The sequence below is a fragment of the Tupaia chinensis genome, unplaced genomic scaffold (assembly GCF_000334495.1).
Source record: "Tupaia chinensis unplaced genomic scaffold, TupChi_1.0 Scaffold000622_1, whole genome shotgun sequence".
NCBI lineage: Eukaryota > Metazoa > Chordata > Mammalia > Scandentia > Tupaiidae > Tupaia > Tupaia belangeri.
The window spans coordinates 251948-275104 of NW_006160142.1; the positions used below are offsets into that span (position 1 = coordinate 251948).

The following is a 23157-nucleotide window of genomic DNA, read 5'->3' on the forward strand; positions in this document are numbered from 1 at the left end:
GAATTTTGGGGGAACACAAACATTTAGACCATAGCAAGCAAGTAAATTACACATCAGTTAGTAACAGGAATGATTAATATGTTCTGGACAAAAGCAGATTAGTGGGCTAACCCTGTGGCCTGGTGGTTAAGGGAGCCAACTGTGTGGTTCAAGTCCCAGCCTCTGTGACTTGAAAAATACCCTAGGTACATGTGCATCGAAAATCCTGATAGGGAGGAGAAGAGATTGCTGTATGATCATGCCTCATTGGTGAGTGCTTTCTCCCTGTCCTCCTCTTTCTCTTTCTTCCTCTCTTTCTGGTGAGTGCATGGGCCCTCATGCAAACTAAACTTAACTTAAAGAAAAAGATTAAAAAGCAGGATGTCTCCTTCAGTAGCTCCATTAAGTTATCTGATTTTACATGAGACTTGCCATGATGAGGACTATGTTCCTGGAAGATACAGTAAGTTACATTTATGAGAATTCTGTTTTTGCATTAAAAACAGTTGTAATAATGGGATTATATTTCTGACCAAGGGCCAAATGCCTAACTTTTATTGAAATGGCCACAAATACCATTTTTAACTAGTTTTATGGTATATATCTAGAGACTATAAAGCTTTATACTATCAGGTTAATTCTTGGTAAATTACCTTGCAATTTTATATTTTTTACCTTATTTTTATCTGTAGTGACTTAGATGATGAAGAAACCCTTTTATTGGTGTTATAGAATTCCAAGTTACTTTTTAAAAAGTTTTCTAATTATATTCTGCTCACTGTTCAAAAAAATCAGGAAACTCTAGAAAAAGAGAAATCATCAATGAAAATTACTCTTATAATCAAAAAAATCTCTTTAGGTGTACTTTTTACAAGCCTTTCTTGAGAAACTTGAGAAGAGCCATGGTGCTTCTTGAAGACTGGCCTTAGGTGTGTGCTTTTCTGCTGACTTTACCCCTGTGCCCACTGATGCTGTGAAAGAGCAAATCACTGTCTTGCTCAGGGTTACCGTCTACCTAAGTCATACTTGGTAGTAAATTACATAAACTACCTTGAATTTTCAAGACGTGTACAGATCTCATTATGTCTTAACAATGTCAGAATCTCATATGATTACTAAATTTTCAAGGCATGCTAATGCTATTATTATCTGGGAGAATATCTTCATTTATTTTTTTTGTGAGGCAAATGTTGAAGTACTTCAGATGAAGCATTCATAATATCTATATCTTTTAGATTGTTTAGAAAAATTACGCACAGATCAATAAAGCAAAGGTAGCATGTTAACAATTATCGAATCGAGATAGTGGATATACAGATGTTCTCCTCTACCCCCACTTTTATATGTTTGAAATTTTTCATCATAAAATGTAGAGGAAAGAATTAAAAATTTTAGAAAAGCATAAAATAAAAACCAGACTTCCTGGAACTTGAATGGTCACCGTGCTCTCAGGATGTCCCTGTACTGTCTCCCCTACTCCACCAATGGCAGGACTGTGCCTGGCATGTTGCCTCTGACTCGTCAAATTGACTGTGTTCACCCTCAAGCCAGTGGCTTAACACTTGGCTATAGTGTACAGATGTAATGAGAGGATCATCAACAAGAATTTTGACATCTGTCCCCGTAGCATTTGGAATGGCACCACATTTTCCTTGTCTTTGGACCTTCAGGGTCTTGTTGATATGCTTGGACTGTTCTCCATTGCATCTGATTTCTTTCTTTTTTTTTTTTTTTAAGAATTATTTTATTTAACCTTATATTTATTTATTTATCTCAATTTGACCAGAGAGGGACAGAACGAGAGAGAAAGAGAAAGAGAGCAAGCCACCAGATCCGGGACTTGAACCATGGTCAGCAATATGGGAGTCGAGCACCCTTAACCACCACCCCACCTGCCAGCCCCGCATCTGATTTCTTAATTCTCCCCTCTTCTCCCCTGCTGGCATCTGTTTCTTTCTCTTTTCACTTTTTTTACCATGCAAGCTGTAGAGATGGTGGTGGCCAGGGAGTAACTGTGGGACCAGAATAGACCAGTAGACCGCTGACAGTGATAGTGACTGCAATAATTATGTGCCAGCATACTCTTAAGTGGCTCTGTGTAGTCTAAATGCATTTGTTTGGCATAGCTAAGGTGCTTGGATACTTGTTTTCAAACTACATTTTAGCTCTATCGTCTCCATTTTCTCATACTAGTCCAAACTGAACTCTTTTCTCTGATAGTGTTCTTTGCATTTTTATATCCCTAAGTTTAAGCTGTTTCTTTTACCTGGATATCCCTTTATTCATAACTCCTAAAACCTATTGCTCACATACTTTTTTTTTTTTTTTTTTAGATGTTTTTGCTATAGGGTGAGTGTGCTCGCCAGAGAGACAGAAAGCGAGAAATCACCCCCGTGTGGGTGGCCACACCCCAATCCCTTCTCCTCCATTCTCCTCTCGGGATCTTGGACATGTATGCACCCACACCCAGCGTAATTTTAAGCCACCAGGTCCAGGACTCGAACCACAGTTGACTACATGGGATTCCAGCGTCGTAGCCATTACGCCAACTGCTGTTCCCTCACTCATATACTTTTATCTTTTAATTCCATTTTCCTCTTCCTTGACTTCCTTGAATTTAAAACTCTAGCTGTTGTTTGGGATACAGTTGAGATACCACATTTTCAATGACTTACTATTTCAGGTATTGTCTTTAATAATCAGAGTTAGGCAACCAAGACATGGTCTGCCTCTCGTATTTCATAGTCGTGTGTGTGTGTGTTTGTGTGTGTGTGTGTGTTCTTTTTGTCTCCTGCCTCTTGGGTGTTGGGAGTAAGTCTGTCCATTTTAAAGTTAATTGATTAGCAAAGAAAACTCAGTTTATGAGTCACCAGATTACTTTATTTTAAACATCAGATAGAAACTTATTTCTAATGCTTTTTGTTATACCTAGTATTGCAGTTGGAACATTCAGTCACCTGTTACTTATTTTTTTAAAAAAAGATAGCAGGAGCTCAAGAAAGAAAAAGTACAAAACAATACAAATATCCCATTTTTGCTGCAGTTAAAAAGCATTGCTTGGGTTGGCTTTGTGGCTTAGTGGTTGAGGCAGCTGATCCCACATGGCTGACTATATAGTTCAATCCTGGACCCAGTGGCTTGAGAAACACACCGGGTGTGTGTGCATACATGCCCAAAAGCCTGAAAAGAGAGAATGATTTTTTTTTTTAAGAGAAATTTTTGCTATAGGGTGCATGTGCACATTAGAGAGAAAGAAAGCGAGAAATCACCCCCTGGGGGCATGGTCATACCGCAATCCCTTCTCCTCCATTCTCTTCTCAGGATTTGGGGCATGTACACGCATGAGTCTGACTGAGTTTTAAGCCGTCGGTCTGGGACTCGAACTGCAGTCAACCATGTGGGAGTCCCGTAATATAACCATTACACCATCTGCTGGTCTCGAGAAAGATTAATTTTTCTTTTTTCTTTCATTGCCAGAGGGTATGTGTGCTTGCCCATAGAGAGAGAGAGAGAGAGAGAGAGAGGGAGAAAGCACCTTCCTAAGCAATATACTTACGCTACAGTTCCTCAATTTTTTCCATACTGTTGGGATTTTTAGGCACACACACATACACACATACACACACATGCTTCCAGTGTGTTTCTCAAGCTGCTGGGGTTTGAATCACAGTTGCCTATGTGGAATCTGGCTCCCTTAACCACTACGTTATGGGACCAGCCCCCTTTGATCATTTCTTGATTATTTTCTCAAAGGGCTGTATCAGTTGATACTCTCATTAACAGCGTATGAGAGGAGCCAGCAGTTAGCATAATGGCTATGTCGTTGGACTCCCATGTAGTCGACTATGGTTCGAGTCCTGGACCTGGTGGCTTAAACTCATGTCGGACACGTGTTCGTGTATGCCCAAGATCCTGAGAGGAGAGCAGAGGAGGAGGGATTGCGGCATGGCCATCCCCTCTGGGAGGTGATTTCTCGCTTTCTGTCTCTCTGTCTCTCTGTCTTGTGAGCACACGAGCCCTATAGCAAAAACCTCTCAAGAAAAAAAAAAAAGCATATGAGAAAATGTTAAGGTTGTATATGTTAAAACTTTTCCTGGGATCAGCAGTTGGTGTAATGGCTATGTTCTTGGACTCCCATGTAGTCGACTGCAGTTCAAGTTCCGGACCCAGTGGTTTAAACTCATACCAGGGATTGCGACGTGGCCATCCTCCCTGAGGAGTGATTTCTCACTTTCTGTCTCTCTGTTTCTCTCTTTCTGGCAAGTGCATGTGCCCTATAGCAAAAACCTCTAAAAAAAAAACTGTTTTTTTCCTTCCATTTATATAGTACCTTTGAAGGGCTTTGTGCTGTACCACATTTTTAAACCATAACCCAGAAGTAAGAGTGTGAGGGTGAGGAGGTATAATTGGTGTACTCTTGTAGTTGATTTAATCAAATGCAGTCATATTAGAATGTATAAAATTAAGTGATTGGTGTGTTATTATAAGCAGTTTTTAAGTATTAATAGAAGAGGAAGTATAGTTGCTATTCCTGCTTCATTGAGTAGAGAATTAAGGCCAGTCTTTTATTTTAAAAAGCCTTAGAGAAGAGTCTTTTATAGCTAGGTGGGCATGACATTCATTAGTACATATTCAGTTGATTCACTGCTCACTCTTCAGAATAATACTTTTAAGGGTGTAATTTAGAATATGTGGAGATTGTTGAGTGTCATCTCTGATTAACAGAATCCATTGAAACTGAGTTTCCAGTATTTTCCTTAAATCATTGTACCCAAGCACATGACCTGTCACCTTGAATTTGGTAATTATGACTATTTGTTTTTGATTTCCTAATTCACAAAAAAGTTTTGAAAAAAACTTAGCAGCACTTTAATGTACTTAAAAATTATACTTTTGTTTTCTTAAATCCAAAAATAATATTTATTAATGTCATCATAACATTATATCAAAGTATATTTATTTATTCATCTTCCTTTTCAGCTTTCAGTCAGATTTTTCTGTTCAGAATGTTCATTATGGTCATCATAATAATTCTTGGCTTCTGCTTTGGAAATAAGCATAAAATGACAAGATGGGGGCCAGTGGTGTAGTGGTTAAAGCAGCTGGATCCCACATTGCTGACTGTGGTTCAAGTCCTGTACCCAGTGGCCTGAAAAACATGCCTGGCACATATGTGTGCATGCCTAAAATCCTGAAAGGAGAAATGGAAGAGAAAGGATTATGGCTCGACTGTCCCCCATGGGAGTACTTTCTCATGCACCACCCCCTCCATCTCTCTGGCAAGCACATGTGCCCACTAGCAAATTTAAAAAATTAAAAAAGACAAGAGTAAAAAAAATTGATCTTCCTTTTTTAGATGACTTTTGGGATTTTAATAAAAATGGCTAATCAACTTTTTTTTGAGAGAGTTTTTTTGGTATTGGGCACGTGCACTTGCTGGAAACAGAAAGTGAGAAATCGCCCCCAGGGTGGATGGCCACACCACAGTCCCTTTTCCTCTGTTTTCATCTCTGGGTTTTGGGCACACATGCACACATACACACAGTGTGAGTTTCAAACTGCTGGGTCCAGGACTCCAACCATGGTCCACCATGTGCGAGTCCAGTGCCTCAACTATGCCACCTGCTGGCCCTAGCTAATCAGTATTTTGATAGAGGATTTAACAATGCTAACTCTAAGTTATGGTCTAGCAGAAATGGTGAGTGCAGCGAGCGGCCTCTCTGCAGGTACAGCATCTCATAGGGGTGATCTTCTGGTGCTATACTTCAGTGCTCTGTAAAACAATGTCAACTGAGAAAAGAAAATAATGTTACAGATTTACCTATTGTGTTCAAATGTAAATATTCTATTCTGAAGGTTTCTTTTTCTTATGTTCTAGATTGGGATTTTAACCAGGACATCCGATAGTGAGGTAATGTGATTTGGCATCATGTTGTTTGTTAGTAAATATGTTGCAGCTTGTTTGTGACAAGTCCTGCAAAAGCCATCTTTGTCCATCGTTTTTCCTGACAGTTCTAGCAAATGTGAAGCCAATGTTTTTCCCATCATTGATGGATTCATGTTGCTTTCTCCCTGGTTCTGTTTTAACTGCCACCAACAAATTATAGCCTATTTTTGTAATTGCCTTGTTGAATGACTTACCTTGGCAGTTTGACAGGTATGGCTCCAACTCAGCCATCGCCTCACTGGCATACCGAATGAGGCCATGTGCCATGTGAGTCCTTTTAAGGAGCAGGGCTTCTCAGAGCCTCAAGGAGCAGTATGCTTTGTAGCTCTTTCCAGCCCTGAAAGTGAGTGAACTCAGGGCAGGTTTGCACATTGGAATTCTGAAATATGCCAAGATGTAATAGATAACCATTAAATGAACACTGAATTCATTCAGCTTATCACTCAGAGTTGACAAACTCAAGTAGGTTGGTAAATCTCTGATTTCCATATTTATCTCATAATGTAGGTAATCTTGGACATGCATGCATTTTTAAAAAATATAATTATTCAGTTTTATTTATTATTATTATTTTATTTGATGAGGGGGAGAGAGAGGGAAAGTGAGAAGCAAGTCACCAGATCCAGGACTTGAACTGTGGTCAGCCATGTGGGAGTCCAGTGCCTTAGCCACCATTCCACCTGCTGGCCCCAATATGCATTAATTTTTTTCTTTAAAGAATCATTTATTTATTATCATTATTGTTCAGTTTGGCCAGAGAGAGAGAGAGGGAGAGGGAGAGAGGGAGGAAGGGAGGGAGGGAGGGAGAGAAAGAATGAATAAGCTATCAGGTCTGGGACTTGAACCATAGTTGGGCATGTGGGAGTCCAGTGCCTTTAACCACCATGCCGCCTGCTGGCCCTGAATGGATTTTTTAAGAGAGTTTTTTGCTATAGGGAACATGTACTCACCAAAGAGACAGAAAGCAGGAAGTCACCCCTCAGTGGCATGACCACACCACAATCCCTTCTTCTCTCAGGATTTTGGGCATACATGGAAAAGCACATGGTGTGAGTTTCAGGTCTCCAGGTCCAGGACTCAAATCACTTGGCCATGTGGGAGTCCAGTGATGTAACCATTACACTATCTGCTGGTCCCCATGTATTTTTAAAAATTATTTTATTTAACTTTATTTGTTGTTATATTATTATTTTTAATTTGGAGAGAGAGAGAAAGTGAGAAATTCAGCCATCAGGTCCAGGACTTGAACTTGGTTGGCCATGTGGGAGTCCAGCGCCCCCAACCACCACGCCACCTGCCAGGCCCTGTATTTTAAATTAAACTCTATAGCATGTCATAGCTAGAGTAACTAGTAGAAATACCAGTCTGGGACAAAGGCCATAAACTGTTCAGTATAAAAATAGCTTAATTTGGGATCAGCAGATGTTGTAATGGTTGCATCACTGGACTCCCATGAAAGTCCACAGACCTCCCGGCTTAAAACGCACGCCAAGCGCCTGTGCATGAGTGCCCAAGATCCCAAGAGGAGAATGGAGGAGAAGGGATTGCGGTGTGGCCATCCCCCCTGGGGGGTGATTTCTTGCTTTCTGTCCCTGTGGTGAGCACACATGTCCTGTAGCAAAAGCTCTTTAAAAAATGGCTTAATTAGTATGTTTTATTTCATTAGAGTTGTAAGACAGTTTGAGGAGAAAAGAATGATTGAATTTTAGGGATTCCAATAAATACCGCTTCTCCCTTCCCCCTCCAATTAGAGATGACATAGGGGTCAGAGAGATGAAGATGTTGAGAGTCAAATTTGTGGCTAATAAAAGTTGGTTGGAGGGATATGGCTTCAGTGGGCTTTGCTGTACCTCTGTGCAGTTCTGAAGCCTCAGCTTCATCTGAGATACGCAGGATGCTCTATAAAAGAAATTTGGGATATATACTTACCTGCCTTTTATGAAGTTTCTTTGAGGGATAGGAAAACTGATTCCCCATCAAATTTCAAGTGAAAATATACAACATTTCCTTTTCTTCTATAATTGCTTCATCTCACTGGTATTTATTGATGTGTGCTCTGCCTAGGTTCCAGATGTGGAATCTCGTGAAGACTTAATTAAAAATCACTACATGGCAAGGATAGTAGAACTTACATCTCAACTGCAGCTGGCTGACAGTAAGTCGGTGCATTTTTATGCTGAGGTAAGTGGAGAGTTAATTAAGTTGGTATTTTTTTTCCCTAACTCTTTCAGGAATTAGATCATTGTCCTGTTCTGCAATTCACAAGAAGAGAAAAGTCGCTGTGTACACATTCATTCTATGTCTGAATTTGGCTGGAGTTCATATCAATTAGCCTCTATATATATATCAACCAAAAAATTTTTATTTCAGTAAATATAAGGCTGATCTGACATTTCCAAGTCACTGCAAGACAGCTGGGAGACTCATAGAGAGCCTTTGCCGTGGTCATGTAACATTGTTTTGGAGCTTTATCATTAGAGAGGACTTGTTTTAAAGTTACAGACAGGTGGACATTCCATAAGTCAAGGAAGTTTCATATTGTCCAGTTTAAAAGCAAAATGTGCCTGATTTTGAAAAATCATTTTCCAATTTTTTTTTTTAATTTGACAGAGGGCACATGTGCTCACCCAAGAGACAAGGAGAGAGAGAGGGAAAATGAGAAAGCACCTCCCCATGGGGAATGATCATGCCACAATCCTATCTCTGTGTCGTCTTCTTTCGGGATCTTGAAACATGTATGCCCACGTGCCTGGTGTGTTTGTTCCTCAAGCCTGTGGGTTCATCAACCTTCACTACCACACCACTAAATCTGATGAAGAGGGAGAGAGACGTACAAGGCAGGGGTCCTCTTGCAGGTAACAGTACACACCAGTGGAATCCAGCTTTCTTCACCACCATGCCACAGGCTGGCCCTAAACGGTCTCCAGTTTCTAAATGACCAGTTTGTGGAAATGAATTTCTGTAAATGATAAAATGAAAAATGTAATCATTTTAACCTTTGAAATTTATAAAATCTCTCTTTTGTTACATTTTCTTCTTCCCTTACCAAGTAATTCATTTTCTTAAGAAAATTAGAAGAGGGGCTGGCAGGCGGCATGGTGGTTGGATCACTGGACTCCCACACAGCCAACCGCTTTCAAGTCTCAGGCCCAGTGTGTGCATGTGTGCCTGAGATCCTGCAAAGAGGATGCAGAAGGAATTGCTGTGTGGCCATCCTCTTGGAGGTGATCGCTCACTTTCTGTTTCTCTGGTGAGCGCATACACACACAATGAATGCTGTTGAACATATCAGAATACCTTTAAGGTCTCTGATTTGAAACTTATTTTTTTTTGAGAGGTTTTTGCTATAGGGTGCGTGCGCTCGCCAGAAAGACAGAGAGAGAGAGAAAGAAAGTGAGAAATCACCCCCTGGGGGATGGCCACGCCGCAATCCCTTCTTCTCCATTCTCCTCTCAGGATCTTGGGCACACACGCACATGCATCTGGTGTGAATTTTAGCCACTGGGTCCGGGACTCGAACTGTAGTCGACTACATGGGAGTCCAGTGATATAGCCGTTACGCCAACTGCTAGTCCTCTGATTTGAAACTATATATTAAACAATCAGTTATAGATGACAGAGAAGTGTAATGCTTAAAATTGTTAAGGAAATTGAAAAAGAAAAGACCCTTTATTGGGACTTTATCTGTTATTTTCTTCTTTCCTGAGGAGATAGGTTGATAGGAGGCCAGTTGCTAGAAATGAAGAAGGGCTTTGTGTCTTTTTCCTGCTAAAATAAATGACATACTAGCTCAATATCATTTGCCAGCAACCATTTCAGTAAGTTGATCAATAGTGACAGCTGGATGGAATGCAGAACGGGGCAGGCAGCTCTCTGGATCACTTGCAGTGGAATTACTGTAGAGTTATCTGAGCCACCTGGTTTGGCAGATAATCATACCCTCATTGTTTGGTTCCCCGTCTTCTTCCTGAGTTAGTGTCCTAGACTTGATTGTTATCTGCATGAGGACCTGCCTGCATGAGTCTGTCTCTCTCTGTCAGGGTCAGTGCTGTGCACAGTTGATGTTTGGCTCACAAGCGGGTGGTTTATTTGGTTGCCTGAACTGTCCTGAAATTTTCTTGTGAGAAATGAGTAACTGGGGAATTTCTAAGGATGTTTTATTTCCAAGAGATTTGCTTATTTTAGTAAATGTCTTCAGCATAATTGAGATACAAGAATTTTTAAGTTGCCCTAGATTTTCCTCATCTGTAAACAGGAAGTGGTGAACCCTCCCTGGCAACATAGGACTTTACTGGAATGGTTAGTCTGATGCCTGATGTTGACATAGTTTTCAAATGTGTCTCAGCAAATCCTTCTTGTCTATCTTAATGGCCTTATCAGAAAGTTTAGTGATTTCTTTTTTCTTTCCCAGTTTTTGCTATAGGGCATGTGCACCCACTATGGGGAGAGGGAGGGAGAGAGAGAAAATGAGAAATCACCCCATGGGGAAATGGCCATGTTGCAATCTCTTCTTCTCCATTTTCCTCTCAGGATTTTGGGCATGCTTGGTGTGATTTTCAAGCCACTGGGTCTAGGACTCAAACCTCATAGTCATCCATGTGGGATCCAGCTGCCTTGACCTCTTTGCCACCTGCTGGCCCTTAGTGATCCTTTTAATTGCACTCTCTCTTGAACAATAGTTTGAAGTAGAATTTATCTAGCTCCCTTTCTTTCTTTTATTTTTTCCTTTTTGATTTACAGATAGTCTTTGGATAGTCTAGGTTTGGTAGAACCCCCCCAAAAAGCAGCTGAGAACTTTACAGTCCAGCACTCATTTTTTTCCCCTGTGTAGATAGAACATTATCTGTAGAGCAGGGCTGTAAAACTTTTATTGCTCCTTTAATGTGGTCTCTAATGAAGGGCTGGAAGCACAAGAAAAGTGTCTTAGGGTCCACATTGGTGGTTAGAAGCCACTGATAACTTTTGAAATAATCACTTTTCATTCAATGTAAGTGTAAGTGGATCCAGTGTAAGTATAAATGAAGGACAAATATAGAAAGTTTTTGTTAACCACTGATCACCAGGTTAGAGCTAGGAAAGAAACACTGCTAAGCTTGAGTTGGTGTATTTTCGTCATTACTGAAATGATGAGGGAGGGGCCACTTTTTTTTTTACACATATTCTGGTGTGTGGTGTAATGCTTGTAGGTATTCAGCAGATATTTGTGGAATGAATGAATGGCTTCTGGCTTTGGAAAGTGTTTTTTGTAGTAACCTTCCCTGAACCATATTTGGTTTTGGAAATGCTCCCTATAGTAATGGAATGTTTTCACATTTTACAGTGCCGGGCACTCTCAAAAAGGCTGGCATTAGCTGAAAAGTCTAAGGAGTCGTTGGCAGAAGAGATGAAACTTGCCAGTCAGAACATCAGCAGACTTCAGGTGTGTTCAAAAGTGTTACCTCAGCAGTTTCAATGTTTTTTCATTGCAAATTCTTAGGCAGCAAAGTCAGCATTTTCTTTCCAAAGTAATGGCATTTGACCTTTAAACATGCTTTTTTTCTAGCTACTTTATTTTGAACACATTTTAAAGTGACATCTTACTTATGTCAGGCAAAAAGTGGTGGTTTTGTTTGTTCCTCTGACTTGATTTTCATTTAAAAGTGTTTTATGGTTGGCATTTACCTACATAATACCCATAATCCTTCCTTTCTTTCCTCTTCATCATGGTGGGCTTTGGGCTTGCTCTGTATACATTACTCTGTTCTTTCTCTTCCCTACTCATAAAACTGACCTAAGCTGAAAGGTAGAGCTTCAAACTGTTTTCCCTTAGTCGTTATCTTCTTTATTATACCCATGCTTTAAGAAAATGTGTTAAAAACAAACAAAACAAACCATGATGCCAAGCATAGGAGAAAAATACATCACATAGCAATACTCACTTCTTCCATATTTCAGATTATTTTATCAGATTAATTGAGAACACAGGATTAGATTTTAGGGGGGCTGAGGAGAGCATGAGAAGTGGGAAGAAAGATGAAAGGTGCTTCTTCCAAGGAAGTGCTACACTGTGGGGACAGTGGGATGGTAGGAACTTGTTGGGTGTCCTGCTTAGGGCTCAGGAAAACCTAAGGGGATTTGGAAAGATCATTTGGCCCTTCTGGATTTTCCAGCAATTTTATGCCTGGCATATAAGAAAATTCTTAAATTTCTTGCAAAGAAATTAAGAACATACTTTGAAGGCAGAGAAAAAAAAAATCCTGCTTCTTATAACTTAGTTCTCTTATTTGGCCTGTGTCTTGTACTTCATGTTAATTGTCCAGATAGACTATCTTGATAGGTTGCTTTTCTGAACTTTTTTTTTTTTTAATGAATTAAAAAAGCTCCAGAGTGATATGAGTAGTGGGGTCTTGATTTTCCTTTTGTTCCTTTTGTCCCCTTTCCTTTGCTGTGTAGGATGAACTGACAACTACCAAGAGGAGTTATGAGGATCAGTTAAGTATGATGAGTGATCACCTGTGCAGCATGAATGAGACGTTGTCCAAACAGAGAGAGGAGATCGACACACTAAAGATGTCCAGTAAGGTATGTGAGGGGGAGGTAGTCTCTGCGATTTAATAGTTAATATATTTGATAATAGATACTTCATTGTTACACATTTCAGGAGCGAAAGGTTACATGAGTCTACGCTTTCTAAATCATTCTCTTTAATATCATTTGTCCTCTTGTCATAAAGCAAAATTAAATGTCTTTGAGCTGAGAAAGTCTGACGTCTACGGCCTTAATATTATATTCACTGCTTTTTGGAATTTTGGGCATTTCAGCTACTGTTGATTAAGAGTTAGGAGGACTCACAAAAGACTCTAGGGAGAAGATTGCTCTTTATTTATGTCAGAATCTAAGATGGTGCTGTTGAAGAGTGACCATCAGAAAATTTATTCTCATAGATAATCCATGTAACCTAGGGATGTCTCACCTTTTTAATTCCAGAGATTTCCTTTCCTGAAGCCCTCTGCTTGTCCAGGCCAGGGCAGTGGATAGTGGGTGATTGAGATAGATAGATAGATAGATAGGTAGGTAGGTTGAAATACGTATTCACATACTGTGTCTCTGTTATTCTGACACAATGGGTATATGCTTTTGCTATACATCTGGATGTGTAGCACATTTTGGTAACTAAGATAATAAACCTCCACTAGCTAGAATTTACTGTCTGCAGCCTGCACTCCTTGAGATCTGCTGCTGCCACTTACTGATTCAGCAGACATGTACTAGTTTCTGCCATGTGCACTAGGGGAACAATTAGAGATGAATGAACCATGGCTTTATTTTAGCATCTGCTGGTGGTAGTGTAGGTAGTCCTCTGCTTAATTGGGTCTTCCTGGAAAACATATCATGTCGATACATTGGAATCTGCATTATATAATTTTGCTTGTCATTGTAGTTTCATGATATTCATTGACCTTTCACTACTTTGGAGGGTGTCTCCGAGGCCATCTCTGTGGTGATGGTAACCAGCCAATATGGTTCTGATTATAGTTCTCCAGTTATTATGTTTCAGGAAACTGGAGCTTGGAAGTAGGGGGGAGGGGGATCAGTCCTTTTGAAGAATGTCTCCCTTAATCCTTTTGATCTCTTGATATTCCAGCAGAGCAATATCTAACTCCTAGTCATGTTAGAAATCCTACACACTCGAGAAATTATGTTTTTTTTTCTTTTCTTTTTTTTTCTCATGAGCTGTATAATTTATTTTAACAGTAGTGTGAAAAAGTCTATTCTAGCACCTAACATTTGAAAAGAAGTAGAAATGATTTTAGGGAAATGTCAGTCTGCAGAACTGCAGAAATACTTGCTTTTGAATTGAGAAGGGTAAATAGTACAGCAAAGCTCATTGTCCCAAAGGTCATTAGATTGCAGCTACTTAGGAAGTTAGGGAATTTTCAAGTCCCTTCAGCTTTTTAATCTGTTCCTTGAAACACCTGCATTAATAAAACTCTTAAATAAGAGGCCCGTCTTCAATTTGGAGTTTACAAAATTGTTAACCTTTCTTTGACCATTCAATAATACCAGTATTTTGCACCCCTCCCTCCTGCCCTGGTTTATTAGTGATTTAGATTGCTATAGTGTCTTATGGCTGAGTTGACATTGTCTCCATTGGGTGCCAAGTAAACCTCCTTAACTATTTGGTATTATTTTACTATGTTCTACAAGCATTTCCCACTTAAATATAGGACTTTCATTAGGATGTATTTCTAAGGAATGAACCTCTTCCAGAAAGAAGTTATGTGAAACTGCAAAGTCTAAATCTCCACATGTGAATGGATTGGGCATAAAGACACCTTCCCTTTAACTTGCTGTCAGCCAGTATTTTAGTTTACTTTTGACAGATCATTGGTGCCATCTGGGTATTAGTTGGTACATATTCAAAATCATCATCTATTAAGACTTTTAAAAGGTATTTAACATCTTTGGGCTACAATTTATTATTCAGCTTCATGAAACTTATACTCCCTTGTCAAAATGAATGGTTGTGATTTTGCTAAATCCAGGATAATAACCTTCTTTTCTTTCTTTATCCAGCTCCCGGAGGGGTAAGGTCTGCAGAGAGTTTAAAGTAGCAAACTGCTTTGTGATTACTGAGTAAAAGTTAATGATGCAAGATTGTCAGCTATTTTCCTCTCGGAAACTAACATGTTCCAAAGTGAAATATGGTCTTCGGCCATCTCGGTTTATAACCCATGTGAATTATTGTTTTAGAAGTCTGTTCTTATTGTTGATATTTTTTCTTTGTACAGGGAAATTCTAAAAAGAACAAGAGTCGATAGCTTTCAAGTAGCTGGTTGGCGACTGTTCTTTACAGAGCTGCTACTGCTGCATAGAGCTGCAGGGCCAGGGGTGAGACTCCAGTCCAGCGCCGGCGGCCTTCAGGAAGCTGAAATGTTGTTGGACCTAGTAAACTAGTGGTGTTGTAAATGGCCTTGAAACATTTAAAATATATTTGTAGCCAGTAAGACAAATAAGGAATTTTATGTTGACAGTAAAATGGAAAACAGTACACATATACCATGGATATTGTAGGTTTCCTTATGCTGTTTTTACTGTGTACTTTTTAAGGTTAGGTTTTAATTTCAGTATGTAAGAACAACAAATATTTTGTATATTTTAAATCAATTATATGGTAATCGATTTGGTATCTATGGAATAGATATATGTTTCTGGATAAAATGCTTAAATTGTCACACTGTCATTACTTCTTCTTATAATTGAAAGCAGTCTCCAGATTTTTTTTTTAAAGAGTTATTCATATTCTGTCCTTTTTTTTTCTCTCGGGGAGAAAATGAGCCTTGCAAACTTCAGATCTTGTGGGTTTATTATTGTCTTCAGCTCTTCAGTACCCTTTCTGTGTTAGAATAATAGCTAAAGGAAATTCATGTCAATAAATTCATACTTACATCAAACTTTCAGTCTCTATGAAAATTTGATAAAGGACGGACCAGCAGTTAGCGTAATGGCTATGTCGCTGGACTCCCATGTAGGCGACCGTGGTTCAAGTCCCGGACCTGGTGGCTTAAGCTCACGCCGGGCGCGTGTGCGTGCGTGCCCAAGATCCTGAAAGGAGAATGGAGGAGAAGGGATTGCGGCGTGGCCATCACCCCTGGGGGGTGATTTTTTGCTTTCTGTCTCTCTGTCTATCTCTGTCTGTCTGGCAAGTGCACGTGCCCTATAGCAAAAAAAATAAAAATAAAAAACCTCTCCAAAAAAAAAAAATTTATAAAGGAAACTGAAACTTATTAAAGTAGACTTTAGGGGCAGGCCAGCAGGTGACATGGTAGTTTAAGTGCTGGATTCCCTTGTGGCTGAACAGGGTTCGAGAGGGTGGTTTGAAAATCACAAGTAAATAAATTAAAAAAAGTTAAAAAGTAGGCTTTGTAAAATTTGTCAAATCCTCATTGACCTAGGTATAATCTTTCTAATTCCCCAAATTAGGATAATTACATAGCTAATCCTTTAGTAAGGATCTTTAGTTTTGCCTTGAGAGCTATTTAAAGACCCAGAACCCTTTCAGGCTCCCCTTGGTTTATAAGCATAAACACTGCCATTTCAGTGGACACCTCAGGGGTGTATCTCCCCACAACCCCTGCCTGCAAAGACCCTAAGTCCACTGCTCATTTCTGAGTGGCTTGCTCAGGCCCACTTTACCCCTATGTCCAGGTCTCCAGATTGACTCAGCATTCCTGAAACCTTTTTCAACTGCCTGGAACTTCATCTCCCATGAGTCTCTTCTCTTGGCAGTTACCATTCACCCTCCAGAATACTTTATTCTTGTTCACCCCGGAGCCCACAGCTCACTGCCCTCTTGATCAGCAGCGAGGCCCTCTCCTTGCTTTGACTGCCTGCCGTAGGGACACTTGTGGTTATGTCCACTCCTCACGGCAGTGAAGGCATTTAAATTGTTTTGGAATCTCTGGGCAGGTCAGTTCAGTGCCATTCTTCTTGGCCCCTCAAGTCCCCAGCCCTTGTGCCCTCTGTCATTTCTGTACCCTACCCAGTTGCAGTTCTCCATCAGCCAAACCAGCTCTTTTCTCTGCACCTCAGCTTTCTTCTCAGCCCCAAACACCCAGGGAAACATCAGAGACCTACTCTGCTTAGTTCCATTATGAACTTTGGGTTTCCACCCCCTCCAGCTTTCATTGTTCCACAACAGGCCCTTGGCATTTCTAGTACATTCCTGAGTGTCAGTAATGGGCCATACCTCTCCTTAAAACTTGCCCCTCTAATTCTCAGGAGCAGAACCGTCAAAGTCACAGCCTGGCAGCGGCAAGTGCTTCCTGACCACACACTGTTTACACGTTTACTGTTTACTCGTCCTCACTGCTCTCCCCCGCTTCCGAGGCAGAGGTGTCCCTGCTGCCCTTTCAGCCCCCCTATTTCCCATGCTCTTGACACCACTCCTTTTGTAGGGCATGGCTTTTCACTTTTAGGTCTTCAATTTTCCCATTCTGCTGACTCCTCTCCCCCAACTTTTGAAAAGATTGAAGTTACCCAATCCTTTCAAACGTTTTGAGAACTGACTTTGAAGCCCAAATCCCTGAGCTTAAATCTATTTAGAAATGAGTTACCTAGCATTTCTGTGCTTCAGTTTCCTTCTCCATAAAAGGGGAATGTTAATACCTACCTCCTAGAATTTTTGTGAGGATTAAATGAATTAATATTGTAAGTTGCCTAGAATACCTGGTATAAAAGTTATTAGTAATAAATGTTACTGGTAATATTACTGTTACTGCTACTTCTGTTATTTCCCTTTCTTCTTCTCCCTTTGTTTATATTCTTACCCTTTACTACCAGACTGTGTGGAAATACACGTTTACTGTTATCCCATCTTTACCCTGACCCATGTATCCTTTAACCTGCGATGGTCAAGCTCCTTCACCCACTAATACAGTGAAATAGTTCTAATGTGTGTCCTCTGGCTCCCTAATAGCCAAGTCCAATTGCTTCTTTTCATCTGTGCTCTTGCTTGAGTTTTCTATGATGTGGAAAACTCTTAACTCTATTCTATTTTTCGTTATTAATTTTTTTAAATAGAATCTTACTGAAGTGATCCTCCTGCCTTGGCCTCCCAGCTGGAACTACCAACGTGCAACATGATGTTGGGCCTTCCATGTGGTCCTGGCCTGCAGAGGACAGCACCCAGTAATGCAGGCTGCTACAGCTGGGTCTACCCACTTTCTTTTTTGAAACCTTTTCTTGCTTTGGCTTTTCTGACACTTTCTTTTATGTTCTTGTTCTTATGCACATTCTTTCTTAGTCTCCTCTCTGGCTCCACTTCATCTGTCTTTCCTTTAAATGTTCGTGTTCTCCAAGGTTCTGTCCTAGCTTCTCTGAGCCAGTCTGTACTATATGTCCAGTCCTGTTTTTCCTAGCTGATTTTCTGAGCTATACCCTGAGTTCTCTTTGCTTAATGAATTCTCTACCAACTGCCTATTTCTACATGCAGCTTACAGAGAGAGGTTCATTCAATGTTAAACTCACTCATCCAGTTTCTCCCTTTTCTCTAGTCTTCTTGCCATCCCATCAGACTTTTTTTTTCCTTATATTTATTCGACAAATATGTATTGAGTGCCTATAATGTACTAGACATTATCCTAAGTTCTAAAATACAAAACATAGACAAAATTATAGGGGAGTAGGGGTGGGAGCAGAGAGACCAGTCAGACTACTACAAAAATAGGAAGCTGTTGAGAGATGATAGTGGCTTGGACCATGATAGTGTATTAAGTCCGTTTGTAGGTTTTCTTTTTATGTTTATTTGCTTATTTTGCTGTAGGGCACGTGTACTTGCTGGAGGGACAGGGAGAGGAGGAAAGTAAGAAATCATCCCTCAGCGGGGAAGGCCATGCCACAATCCCTTCTCCTTCATTCTCTTCTTGGGATTTTGGGCACATACATGTATCTGCCAGGTCTGGGATTTGAATCACTTATCGCTCAGTCGGCCACATGAAATCCAGTTGCCTTCACCACCACTACCTGCTGGCCCTGGACTTTCTAACATTATTTTTTTTTTAGAGAATTATTTAATTTTATTTATTCATTTTATTTATTTTAATTTGACCAGAGAGAGACAGAGAGAAAGAGAAAGTGAGAAAGCAAGCCACCAGGTCCAGGACTTGAACCATGGTTGGCCATGTGGGAATGTCCAGCGCCTTAACCATCATGCCACCTGCTGGTTCCCAAGGACTTCCTTTTTAAGACAAGATTTCACTATGTCATAATACTACCTCAGCCTCCTACCTGAATGAGAGGCGTGTGTCATACCTGGCCTTTAGGTTAGACCAGGAATCAAACCTAGATCTCCCATGTAGTCCCAGTCTATGGAGTGCAGTATCTTAGCAGTGTTTGCCACCGTGGCTGGACCTCTGGAATTTTTTTGAGGATAGAATCAATATAATTTGCTGACAGACTTATCTGAGATTGCAATTCTCCTGTCCTTAATACTTATGATGTAATATATGAGGCATTTTACTTATTTATTATTGTCAGTTGCCTGTTCCCACTTCTGGAAGATACAGCTCCAGGAAGGCAAGTGTTTTTGGTTTGTTCACTGCTACATTCCCTGCACCTAGAACACTGCTTGATGAATATTTGTTGAATGAATGTTAACTTGATGGAATGTGGGTGTGAGAGGAAGAGAGGAGTCAAAGATAAAGGCAAGGATTTTGGTCTGAACAAACTTTGCTGAGAGAGAGGACTGAGGGAGAGGCAGCTACCTTCTGCCTAGTTGTAACTTAAGCCAGAGATCTGGGAATCACCTTGATTCCTTGCACATTTCATTGGTTATCTATCTATCTATCTATCTATCTATCTATCTATTTATTTATTTACTTATTTATTTATTTATTTTTAATTTGACCAGAGAGAGACAGGGAGAGAAAAAGAGAGGGGAAGTGAGAAAGCAAATTGTCAGGTCCGGGACTTGGACCACAGTTGACCATGTGGGAGTCTGATGCCCTTAACCACCACCTGCTAGCCCCTTCACTGGTTATCTTATCTTACTGAATATCCTTACTTCTAACCATGCCTTACTCAATACCTTACATCAAGGCCTAGCCACCAGTAGTCTGGACTGCGTTCCTTCCCACCTCTTCTGCCTGATCCTTTTCCCATAACATAGCCATTTTCCTGTGGAAAGCCTGCAGAGTGGCTCCTCATGTCTGCTGGGTGAGATCTAGTAATAGTGTATGTACATGAGACTTGTAAAGCCGACCTAAGCTCAGTTTCTCCTCATTCTTGTCTGTGCATGCAGGGTACTTGTCCCTCCACCCTTGTAAAACTCTCAGCTGTCTGGGTCAGGAAAATTGTACTTCTGAGCAATGGACCTATTTCTCTCTCTCTCTTTTTTTTTTTTTTTTTTTTCCTGAAGGTTTTTGCCTTGCCAGAGAGAGGGAAAGTGAGCCTGCTTTTCTCTTAGAGACAGCATGAATCTTGAGATTATTTTCCTCTTTGTTTTGGGATCTTAGACTTGAATTTCCCACTGACTGAGAGCTTCCACCTCTGTTGCCCCGTATGGTGTCTTGTCCCAGAACCACAGGTGGTGTTTATAGGCTACACAGCATTCTGTAGGGGTCAGGCCATCCTGGGGTTTCCTAGGGCTAAAGGATATTGTGGGACAGTAGAGGATACGGTTGAGTCCCTGGGAAAATTGTGCCTGTTTAACTTAACTGCTAAGATAACTACTGCCTTAGCAGAGTCACTTCCCAAGGGAATTACCTTTATTAACCGTAAGTCAGGCATAGGTAAGACTTGACATGTATTTCATTTAGATCTCCCAACAACCATGCTCAAACGTACCATAACCATCCCCATAGTACAGATAGAAAACCAAAGCTTAGAAAGGCTAAGCAACTTGTCCACAGTCACACAGCTTATGCACATTGAAGCCAGGATTAAAACCCAGCCTAGCCTGAGTCCTGAACCTGGTCACAACTGTAGTGTGCGCCTTTTTAACTGGGGACTTTCAACTCCTTCAGGTACTATTTAGAGGATTAAAGGTCAGATTCTCAGTAATGCCAGTATTTCGTTCAACTTTCCTTTTCCATACTTTTATTTACTATCCCTTGCCCTTTCCTTCAAGTGTCTGTTAGTTAGCCTCATATAACTAATATAATGGCTCTGGCACAGTGTTTTGACCTAATTTTTTCCTCCTCTGATCCTTTAGTTAGTTAGTTACTTGTGTTTTACAACAGGATCTCGCCACGTCCCAGTCCCCCTGCCTCAGCCCCTTAGCTGGGACGACAGGTATGTTGCCCAGGCCAGCCTTGATCTTGCGATCCTCCTGCCTCAGCCTCCCAGGTTGCTGGGATTGCAGGCACATGCCACCATGTCTGGCCTTTAGGTTGGACCAGGAGTAGGACCTATCCTCTCATGTGGTCCCAGTCTGTGGAACACAACTTCTGAGCAGTGTGTGTCCCCACAGTTGGGCCACTTTATTTTGTTACATTTCCCCTGTTACATAAACCTTGCTAATCACCAAAGTCTTAGTTTAGTGGATTTATGCCATGATGCTGCCTCTTCCTCTGCACAGACTTTGCTGTTACTATGGGGATTTTCTAATATACACAAAAATAGAGACTAGTGCAACCCTACATCCCTATCACTTGTTAGGAACATTTTGCCAATCTTGTTTATCTTTTTTCCATGTTTTTTTTTTTTTTTTTTCCTGGAGTACTTAAGGCAGTTCCCAGACATTGGGTCATTTCATCTGTAAGTGCTTCAGCCTGTCTTTTCTCAGTCATTCCCTCAGCAACTGTGTGTTGAGTGCCTGCTGTGTGCTCCGTGCTGAGCAGACTGTGATGAGCGCAGCAGACATGCTGGCTGCCCTTGAGAGCTCACAGCCCGTCAGTAAGGCAGAGAAGTAATCCCATAAATGTATCATCCTGGCATTTGTCCATTCTGTCCTGGGATTGTCTCGGAGCAGTAAGGCAAGAAATACTACCTGGAGGTTCTTGTATTTTTTTTTTTTTTTTTTTTTTCCCTTTTTGTCTTTTTTGGGACCAGCAGGATGGTGTAGCAGTTACATCACTAGACTCCCACATGGCCAGCTATGGTTCGAGTCCCAGGCCTGGTGGCTTCAAACTCAGGTTGGGCATGTGTGCATGTGTGACCAACAGATGGCAAAATGGTTATGCTGCTGGACTCCCACATAGGTGACCGTGGTTTGAGTCCCAGACCCACTGGCTTAAAATACACCAGGCACATGTGCATTGTGCCCAAAATCCTGAGAGCAGAATGGAAGAGAAGAGATTGCAGCATGGCCATCCTCCCTGCAGGGAGGGGGGGGTGATTTCTTGCTTTCTGTCTCTCTCTCACTTTGGCAAGCACATGCACGCTTTAGCAAGAAAATCTCTAAAAAAAAAAAATAAATGAAGCCCTCTTAAGAAAAAACTTTTTCTTTTTTTGTCACGGCAATCACAGCAACCTGGGAGGCTGAGGCAGGAGGATCACAAAATTAAGGATGGCCTGGGCAACATAGGGAGACCTGTAGTCCTAGCTAGGGGTCTAAACCAGGAGGACCGGGACGTGGTGAGATCCTGCTGTAAAACACTAGCTAACTAAATCAAGCGTCAGAGGAGGAAAAAATTATGTTGAAACATTGTGCTAGAGCCTTTATTTTCAGAATTTATAAAGTATTTCCTGCTCTTATCTGTCAGAGGGTGTGTACACTCACCAAAGAGAGAAAGCAAGCCCCAATGGGGCGGGAGCATACTACAATCCCTCTTCCTCCATTTCTCTTTCCTGTCAGGATTTTGGGCACATACGTGTACCTACCTGACAAGTTTTTCAAACTACTGGGATTGGAATTCACACTGCAGTTGATTATGTGGGATCCAGCTCCCTTAAACCACAGGGCTACACGGCCAGCCCCTAAATTTCTGTTTTGTTTGTTTGTGCTTTAGGTTTTTGCTAAAGGCAGGTGTGCTTACTGGAGAGACAGAGGGAAAATGAAAAATCACCCCCTGGGGTGATGACCACACCACAGTCCTTCACCTCGGGATTTTGGACACACATGCACACATGCCGGGCATGATTCTCAAACTGCTAGTTTGGGACTCAAAACCACAGTCGGCTATGAGGGAGCCTAGCACCTTAACTATCATACAACCTGCTGGTCCCAGTTGTCTGTATTTTTTATTAAAGTTATGAACTTAGTTTGAGTCAGACTTAGTTTGTTCTAAAATATATATTACTAAGGAAAAGTAAAACAAGGCAAAACAAACAAACAAAAACAGGCCTATGGTCCTCCCTCAGTTTCATGCTATCCAGAAAAAACTCTGTTCACCACTTTCTGGTATCTGTTGGGTTGTCGGGAAAGTCATGATGCGTTTTTGCATAGAAAAATATGCCATGTCTTTCCCAGTGACCTAGTATGTTTCCAAGTAGCATACACTTTCTGCTTTTTCTCTTAGGCATTACTAATTGACTTTGCAGTTGGAAGATAAAGACTTGTTTCATCGGCCTCCCTCCCCACCACTCACATACACGTAGTTTTTATTCCAGCCTGTTATATCAACAGGTTTGACTAGGTCCTTATTCAGTATATACTTTATTATGATTCTTCAAATGCTAGCAATGATGGTAGTCCTAGTGATGGTGGTAGTCCACACCACAATCCCTTCTCCCCCATTCTCCACTCAGGTTCTGGGTACTCATGCACATGTGCCCAGTATGTCCACCACTCTGTGCCAGGTCCAGGACAC

The 23157-nt window shown here is 40.9% G+C and overlaps 1 protein-coding gene across 4 annotated transcripts in view; it reads left to right on the forward strand.

The window, feature by feature from the left end:
• PPP1R21 (protein phosphatase 1 regulatory subunit 21) overlaps positions 1 to 15058 on the forward strand; it is a 74679-nt gene extending 59621 nt beyond the window's left edge. For all 4 annotated transcript variants that reach the window (XM_027775962.1, XM_006159006.3, XM_006159005.3 and 1 more), the window contains 5 exons: positions 5858 to 5890; positions 7991 to 8107; positions 11247 to 11345; positions 12359 to 12487; positions 14698 to 15058. In XM_027775962.1, coding sequence (XP_027631763.1) covers positions 5858 to 5890; positions 7991 to 8107; positions 11247 to 11345; positions 12359 to 12487; positions 14698 to 14727 — 408 coding nt within the window. In that variant the 3' untranslated portion in view covers positions 14728 to 15058. The remainder of the gene's footprint in view (positions 1 to 5857; positions 5891 to 7990; positions 8108 to 11246; positions 11346 to 12358; positions 12488 to 14697) is intronic.
• Positions 15059 to 23157: the final 8099 nt, after the last annotated feature.